At 31.3% G+C, this 9,498-nt stretch overlaps 1 protein-coding gene across 7 annotated transcripts in view; it reads left to right on the forward strand.

Annotated features, from left to right (window-relative positions):
• Nucleotides 1-9,295, forward strand: part of LOC106463758 (membrane-associated guanylate kinase, WW and PDZ domain-containing protein 1-like) — a 117,786-nt gene extending 108,491 nt beyond the window's left edge. For 6 of the 7 annotated variants that reach the window (XM_022391343.1, XM_013923821.2, XM_022391345.1 and 3 more), the window contains 2 exons: nucleotides 1,308-1,446; nucleotides 7,376-9,295. In XM_022391343.1, coding sequence (XP_022247051.1) covers nucleotides 1,308-1,446; nucleotides 7,376-7,533 — 297 coding nt within the window. In that variant the 3' untranslated portion in view covers nucleotides 7,534-9,295. Of the gene's footprint in view, nucleotides 1-1,307; nucleotides 1,447-7,375 lie in introns of those variants that run through there. The other variant, XR_002611548.1, reaches the window with a different exon arrangement.
• Nucleotides 9,296-9,498: the final 203 nt, after the last annotated feature.

The following is a 9,498-nucleotide window of genomic DNA, read 5'->3' on the forward strand; positions in this document are numbered from 1 at the left end:
GCACAAACTAACAAACGGTCCAGCACATCAAGATAACAGATTACAAGTTAGCAACTGCACAAACTAACAAACGGTCCAGCACATCAAGATAACAGATTACAAGTTAGCAACTGCACAAACTAACAAACGGTCCAGCACATCAAGATAACAGATTACAGGTTAGCAACTGTACAAACTAACAAACGGTCCAGCACATCAAGATAACAGATTACAGGTTAGCAACTGCACAAACTAACAAACGGTCCAGCACATCAAGATAACAGATTACAGGTTAGCAACTGTACAAACTAACAAACGATCCAGCACATCAAGATAACAGATTACAGGTTAGCAACTGTACAAACTAACAAACAGTCCAGCACATCAAGATAACAGATTACAGGTTAGCAACTGTACAAACTAACAAACAGTCCAGCACATCAAGATAACAGATTACAGGTGCTTAATCAAAACTTTAAAATGGTTCAACATGTCAGGGTAACAGATTGCAGATAATCAACTATCCAAAATTAACAAGATGAAAACATTTTTCAGATTGTATCTATAAAGATTAAAATTTAGCTGTAATAACTGACATACCATAAAAGGACAAATATTTTGGTATTGTAAGTTACTTTACAGAGACAATTAATCCTTAAAAATAAACAACAATGAAGTTTGTTCACATTTGTTTGACAAACTTAGGATTCTTAAGGCTGACAATAAATGAGTTTCAGTAGGACTGAGATAAAAGTAACACTTTTGAGGTTCTTGCTGGAAGAACATTAAATGGAAAATAATTAGTGGAATTACACGTATGTACTGTTGGCTTTTTGTGGACTTTGAACTTATTAGGAAGATTGAAGCATTCTCACATGAACGGATTGTACAGTGTACATAGAAATCAATGGGTTATTACTGTTTTTATATTTTATGAGCAAAGAAATTTCATTAACTTAATAAAGTAACATTTGAAGATCTTATTTTACATACATTGCAGAAAAAATCCTTTTTTTCCAGCATTTGTTTAGTTAAATACATTATTTTTCTTTTATGCATATTTTAGCTCTCCTTGTATGGTTCCTCATGCATACTTCTGTAACTTTTAAAATTGATGAATTTGAAAGATAATGAATCAAAGGAAGTTAAACCAAAATAGTAAATGTAAATTTATATATAAATTTATAGACAAAAAATGGTGTGGATAGGTTTTTATATTAGTTGAAAAATCATGTGCTGAGGGAAGGAAAGATATTAGTATAGTAACTGAGTATTAAACAATACACACTATTTAATGGATTGTTATATTAAAACTGATTCATGTTCAGGTTGGTGACCAGATAATTGAAATCAATGGAATCAACACCAAGAATATGACTCATGCAGAAGCGATAGAACTCATCAGACAGGGTAGCAGCAGTGTTAGATTGCTAGTTAAGAGAGGAGGAAAGTTGCCTTCTGCTCTTGGTATGTATTTCAGTATTGGATAGTTATACAAAGACTATGTTTCATAAGTATTTCTTTGGCCTATTAAATATAATGATACATTATGTTTGAGTGCAGGCATGTTCAGCCTTGTTTCTCCTAGTTAATTTATTTTAGATTTTCACTTGAACAAAAATTTAGATAAATAGAATTTCATGTTTGTGTATTTGACATGGTTCAATTTCCAGGATTTTTTTTTTCTTCAGTACCGAAATACGTCAGTTAGACTGGATCTGTAACAGCAGAAGTTTATCCGAGATCTCAGTTTGTGCAAAAGTACAAAAAAAACAACTCGTGTTTATATTAGAGTAAAATGCCAAGGCTACAAATTATTTGTTTGTTTCACATAACGGTTTGTTTATGTATTTGGTTTGTATGGGCTGTTGAAACCTTGAAATTACCTTTTTCAAAATCAGTCTTGAAAAGTATGAATTCAATTATTGAAATTTTGGAAAAAATTCTGTAAAAATGAATGATGAACATTAACTTTTGATCAAAGCAAGCTTAGAGCAAAACTAGAAATCAGCCTGGCAATCAATATAAATAATTAAATATATCCTTCTTGTATATTCTACAATGCATTGTTTCATTACTTGAGTATCCTCACAGTTGATAATATTTTTGGTTGTAATTACAATAACATTTCACAAATTTTTGTCAGTTTAGGAGATTTAGGTTAATTCAAATAACATGTATTAAGCTAACAATGCAATACAAGTTTACGAACAAAATGTAAAAGTAATGGCATTCGATATAAAGAATATGACCAGTACTGTTAATTAAAGTAACTATATATAAATCATACAATATCTCGTTTGAGAAACGTAACTGCAGTATAACATGCCTGGTTTTTTTCTCCAGTTCTCCCTAGCATGTCTTTTGACTAAAGAAAACTCATTAAGCCACTCTTACTGTGTAATGTTAGAGGAGAGTGACATCTATGCCAATTTATGAGACATGTTACTATTTAAATTGTGTCGATTTAGTAACAGTAATTTTCCTATAGTACAACCAGTAACTTTCAGTAAAAGTAAACATTTCATGACAACCAGTCATTCCCCTAGTGTAAACAATCTTCAACTATCATTGTATAGTGTGTCATAAAATCAAAATCTGTAACTAAACACCCCTGTACTTGTATCAGAGAATTCCACTCCTCATCAGTAACCCTGAACACACGTTAACCAAAGAGAGATAAGCTGGACCTATATCATAGTGAAAAGTATCAAACATATTGTTGTGAATGTGCTTTGTATTCACTATGAGGAAAACCTATACACTGGATCGGTGAAATGAAGAAAAAGTGTCATTGGCTACTATCCAGTTCTTCACATAATGTGTCTTTAGATAAGACCTGGGGGAAGGATTGTATGTGGTCACAAGGCCAAAGACTTGATCCTTGACCTTGTTAGAAAAGTCAGTCTTTCTGAACTTGAATCAACTAATCATCTGAATGGTTTCAAGAGAGGTTTTCATGTTTTGCTGATTGCTGTGCTAGGTTGGCTCAATATATTACCAGGTTAGTTGGATGTAGAAGCCTTCTTTTGCATTTCGTTTTCTTATATTTGTTTATTTTTTCCATTCATTTTTGCTCAGTAATACTAATCTCTCTGCAATAGCTCATCATGTTAGAGAAGATCATATAATAAAATTCCATAATGCTAAAATAACGGGATATGAACCAAATAACAGAAAAAGTAAAAAAAAAGCCTTCTTCTTTCATCTAACTGATAACATACATAGCCAGCTGAGCATAAAAGTTAGCAAAATCTGGTTATTATTCCTGAAACTATTCAAATAGTTGGTTCAAGTCGCAGTTGGGTGAAAGCTAGGATGAGTGGATAATGCATCTTTCTTTCTAACAAGAAGACCCAGGATTGAATCCCATACCCTGTCACTACATACATCCCTTCTCTGGTTAGCAGCTGAAATAAGGATATAAATTCATTGATCATTAATATCTCATAATAATAATAAAGTAACTTATTGCTAATTATGCTTAAGTGATAATGTAGGCTGATACATGATAGCTGCACTCTTACACTAAGTATATAAAAGACATCTAATCTTCCTTGCTATGAGTGATGCATGAATACTAACAACAACTTTACTATAAAAATAGATGGAACAGAAAATTCAATTGTACAACCAGTTAACCAGATAGAATTCTCTTTTTTTATTATTAGTTTTACCAGAAGACTTTATCTAAATAGCTAGCATCTGAAATGGTTGCAAGAATTCAAGACTCGTATTAATTCAATTTAGTTTTTATTTGTTAAATAAATACTTGATGTTGTTGTTTATAAGTATTGGATATTGTCATGAACATTTTAGTCTTTGTTTACTATTTATTGATCTACTAGTGACTGAACTTGTAAATCATGCAGATGTTGCATCAGTCTACAAAATTTAGTTTAGAAATGATGTGTGCTTTAAAAAAATATCTGTGCCATTTTTTTTATATTTTCTAAATATTAAATGTTAATAAAATACTGATTGTACTTAGCATTGTCAGGTACTTTAGTCAGACATGACTTTTCCTTGTATGAATAAACCTGTACTTCTTTAAAAATGTATTCTGAGGAACACAAAACTGTAGACAAAAAATTCTGCAGCTATTAAAATGTCGCCCACCTAAAATATTTAAATACCAAGTTATGTTTATAAAAATCATATCTTTGTTTTCAGACATAAATTGCACCAAGAATAAACAACAAAACACAAACTACATTGAGTTGTAGTACAGCATCATCTGATATTTGTTTTTTATGAAGCAGTCAATCATGCATTTGCTAGGAACATCAATATTTCTGGAAAGAGTGACCAGTATGGCTCTTTTTTTATATACATTCAAAATCGGTGTTTAAAGACATCAGCAAATTGGTTAAATCATTGCAGATAAGTCATGAATATCAGATCATTTAAAATAGCTTGAAGTTGTTTTTGTCTAAGAATTTAATACTAGCAACTGCCTTTTGGAACTAGCTCAAATACTTTAAAAAATTGTGTGTTGGTAAAATGCTTAACATCTTAAACCCAAGTGGATGCTGCCAGCGTCTGGCTGAAAATCCTGATTTTTACCTATTGGTCAGTGACAAAATCTGATAACATTTAGGTTGCTTTGGCTGAAAACCAATCCAAACCATGTTATTATCCACCTTTTATAAATAGACCAGATATTTTATAAGGTATGGTGATAATTATTAAGACATCATGAAAATAATTCTGGCAGAATGTGCAAAAAATTACAGGTTTAAAAGAGTTGAAATTAATATCAGTCAGAGGGCAAAACCCCTCTAGACCTGTCCTAAATCCCTGGCCAAATTTTCAGAGAATTCCACTTCTAGAAGTTTCATATTTGTCTACTTGTTTAACAGATGAAGTATTAAGGTAATGCTACTTGTTCAATGCCAAAATCTGATTAATTTGAGTATTTTCTCCACTAGTCTTAGGTCCTTGAAATCTGACTCTTAGTCCTTAAAAGTTTGGAAAGATTCTCGGAATTTTTTGTCTTGAGAAGTGTATGAGCCTGTACCTGTTAAGCTTTCTAATAGAAACTGAGTATGGTTATGGAATTTGAAAAAACTGATTATTATATTAAAGTAAATTTCATTTATTTAAATGTCCTAAAGATTACCAGAAGGTTGAGAACAGCTTTTAAGCTTTGTGTTTTATACCCAGGAGTGTTTTACTGAAATACTTAATGTTAAAGAATACTTTTCAGTTGTAAGAAAAATGTATTTTAGTTACTCTACTTTTAAACTTGAAAGATATCCATAAAAAGTTCTGAAATCAATTTATATAAAACTATTTTTGTTCTTTCTTAAGAAGAAAAAAATACCCGAGCTTACAAATTTTGAACATTTTGTGTTTTTCAAAGTGTCATATGTTCTTCTTTGTGTTAATGTATAGAAAGTGAAAGTGGAATAAATACAGATTTTAATGTGTTGTAGAGTACTAAAACTAATTGTATAATTTCTAGTCTTTTCTTGCAATAATGCAGAAATTTCGTTTTTTAGTTGAATAATAGGTGTGATTTAATTGATTAGTTAATATTTGTCTCTTGTCTTTATTAAAATATAACATACTTCATAATATTTTGCTCTAAAGTAAAAAGAGCCATCTGGACAAGAAATTCATGGTGGCAATTGCTGCAGAAGATCACTAAAATCCACAGCCATGATGGCCACCCTTCTGTATACCTTTGGCCATCATGTCCTCATAATCTAAATTTGTATTGCATACTGCAGTAAAGGGAAAACCATTGGGGATCACAAACACTGGACTTACAACCTACAGAAACTACCTTGATATGAATAATATATATATGAAATGCATGTTGTTGAGGGAGTGAAGTTTTTGCTTTGATTGGCAGTAAAACATTTGTGTGGCTGGTTGAGTCATTCCATATCTCAGGCTCTTAGTAGTAGCAAGCAGTTCAAATCGGCACTCAGACGAGAAACCTGCAGAGCTTACATAATGATTCACAGCAATAGCAGTATGTGATGATCAAAGTCAGCTCATACATACGTTGGTCAGAGTGAAGTGCATGACGGCAAATACTTGTATTAAATATGCCTGAAAAGGAACAAGTTAAGAGGGAGAATGCCGTGAAACTTTTCTCTGTGCTGGCCAAGGACCAGAAATCAGAACATTTTTTTCATCATTATATATGTAGATTACATCCTGATTTTTTAGAAAATGAAGGAAAATAGTATATGTCAATAAAAATCGGTTAGCTACGGTTAATGTTACTGAATTACAAGTAGCATGTTGCACAATGAAATGTGTGACGATAAGTGATTTATGACCATGTGCTATACTGTAGTGTAGGGCTAGTTTAATGTTTATTGGTAATAGCCTACATTAGAAATTATGCAAAAAAATACTAGTTTGGAAATAGAATGTTGACTTTATGTCATGGCAATGTGTCTTTCTATCTATCTGTCTATCAAGATTTTCAATGGGCTGCTGTTTGGAGACTGTAACTAATTTTTATCAATCTTGGTCAAGTAGTCAGACATGTCGGGGTTAAATTTTGTTATTAGAAATTAGGCCTTTAAACTTTTCCTTCTCCCAGGGATTTTGTCTGATCACTCTTAAAATTAAAGTAATAAATGGATAGAGGTGCATAAAAGTTGTATACAATTCTTAGGTCAAAGGTTATTTGGGGTCAGAAGGGGGGGGGGTTAAAGCTAGGAATATTACAAAACACTTGTTCTCTTTACGTGTAAATCTGATTTTTATCAAAGTTGGATAAATTAGTAAGTGGATAGAGATGCCTGAAACTTGTTCATGATTTGTAAGGTCACCAGAGGTCAAATCCTTCTCCTCCCAGAAATTTTGTGTGATCCTTCTCAAAGTTAGACAAATTAATAAGTGGAGAAAGGTGCCCAAAAGTTGCATATGATTTTCAGATCAATGTCCTTTTGGGTCAGGAGAGGAAAAAAAAATAGGAATGTTATTAAGGTCATAGAGCATTTTAGATCAGCATGATACCTCTTTTTATAATCTTAAAACTGATGTACTGTTACTTCATAAGTCCCATTGGTTGAAGTTAATAATTAACTACCTGATAAACATAATCTTAAAGTATAGACCAGCTTCTCAAGCCCCCAATGAAAAAAATTAATGCCATATTTACTAAACTAATTAGGAAACTCGTTTCTATTTCTTTAACATTAATGTGTACTGAAGCCTTAGTACAGTAAATTTTTGTTTAGCCTTGGTGCCCTTGAAAATGAGAGAAAATCCAAGGCCAAATGATGATTTCCTGGCCTATGCCATGATATTATTTTGTGCAATAGTTTACTGTTTTATACATGATCGTCTGTTGTTGGTGTGTGTGTGCATGTGCGCAAACAGTATCATTTAGGAAAACTGAACCTTACTTAACTGTATTATGTTGCAGCTGATCAGCCAAGTCCTTTAAGTCCTCCTGGTCCTCCACTGTCATCAGTTCCAGCAGTACTTAATGGTCCGATCAGCCAGAGCTCCCCTCGAGGACCTCCACAAGCAGATGTTAACATGAGAGATATGTACTTATGGAATTATGATATTCATTCTTGAGTACTTTTGAACAAACCACTTGTTTTGTGACCAAGTAGAACTTATGTCAGAAGTTATTAAGATAATTTTTATGTATTTCTGTTTGCCAGCTGTTGCTGTTTCTGCCTATATTATATTTTATTGATAATCAGCACAGTGAAATGAGAATATGACACAATGTGATGTTTAATGTGAAGAACTAAAAATGTCACAAATGTGACTTGCCTTATGGAACAGTGCCCTAAATGCTTCAAGTTATCAAGATTGTTTGTGGGGAAAAAAATATTGAATATTAGTCTGCAGTCTGTGCAGCTATCATTGTTGTCAATGTGAGTAATTGTTCATTATAACAGTGGCACATGAAGTGTTCGTGGAAACCTGTCCCACCAAGATTAATGAAAAATGATTCAGCATCTGTTGACAGTTGTGTAAATTCAATGTGGAAAATGTTTATTTTGTTGATGGATCATGAACGATGACTGTTAAAATTGTTTATGGAAAAAAAAATCAAACTTTAGAGCATGTTAATAGATCACAAACACATTTTTTAGTTTCATTGCTGCTACTTGCTAAGTTAAAAAAAAAAAAAAACCTGAAACTTGCTCGTTTTGATAGACCAAAGTAATAACCATTATTTCATTCCACTTTTTATGTGCTTCATCAAGATTTGTTGCAAGTAGACTTTTCTAACATTTCTACAGTAACTTCTAAGATAACTTTTTTTTTCTTATGTGTATATAAAAAGTACAATACAAATATTTTTGTTTGATGGTGTATAATCTGTTCATGCATGTGGCACAACCATAGAATCAGTCGTGTTTATGACCACTTAATGATTTTAATAAAGAATGTGTTTCGATTTTATTGTATATATGTATGGTTTTATTTCAATGTGAATCATGTGTGACATTACTATGAATATATATAATTATACATTGAATGCAATTAAGATAGTCTACAGTGTAATTCAGTATTCACAGCTTTTTTTCTTTGTTGTCTTTTAAGAAGTAGCATGTGGAGAATATATACCAAGTTTTTGTTCTTTAATATTACTGAAATGGATTAAACTCTGTACTTTTCTATGATAATGTTAATTAGCCAATTTATACAAGATATAAATGTTGTTTCTGCTTTTATCATCTTTTATGTATCATAGCTGAAGTTTTGTTTTTAATTCCAACACTATTTTTGAGAAATGTTTTTTTCTCTTGTGTAGACAAAGATCACTGTGTTACCTCGTAAAAAATATTGTTTGCTTAAATATCAGTGCTGTGTATTTTTCGCTTTGTTGTTTGTTATTATACATCATTCATAATGAATTTATATTTTAAATTTGCATTAATGTTTTATGTGAATGTGTACTACTTGTAAAATATATTAGATTTTAAGCATACATATTAACGTTTAATTTTATAGAAGGTTCAGTGACGTTAAGAATGACAGCACTTTATCTTAGCAGACAATGAAAATTGCAACTGTAATAAAAGTTTACAAACGTTAAAATTTTTCCTATTTTTAAGATTTAAAGAAAAACTGATAGGATCATTAAGGATGAAATGTAAATAAAGTTTAATTGCAATGCATTTTGAAGTGATTTATTTGATTTTAAATTGCCAATATAGCCTTGCAATAAAAGAAAAAAAGATCTATGGATGATGTAAAAAGCCTTGTCAGTATCTTAACCTTTCAGGTATTTGATTGACAGAAATGTCTGACCATTTTGTAACAAGCCAATATTGTTGTACACTGTTTAGAAAATAAATAAAAGTCATTTTTACTTAAATGAGCACTGAATCTTTCAAAATAAGCATGAAAGTGTGATCCTGGAATACTTTTACTACATGAAATTGGTATGGTAATTTTGTTATGGGGAAATATGATATTCTAACAGTAGGACATTGAAATAGTATATTTATAGAAATTTCAGTTATTTTCATGAAGGCATTGGAATGGTACTTTTCAAATGAAAACTTTGTACTTTTATAA

This window comes from Limulus polyphemus, unplaced genomic scaffold (genome assembly GCF_000517525.1).
Source record: "Limulus polyphemus unplaced genomic scaffold, Limulus_polyphemus-2.1.2 Scaffold1475, whole genome shotgun sequence".
NCBI classification, from domain to species: domain Eukaryota; kingdom Metazoa; phylum Arthropoda; class Merostomata; order Xiphosura; family Limulidae; genus Limulus; species Limulus polyphemus.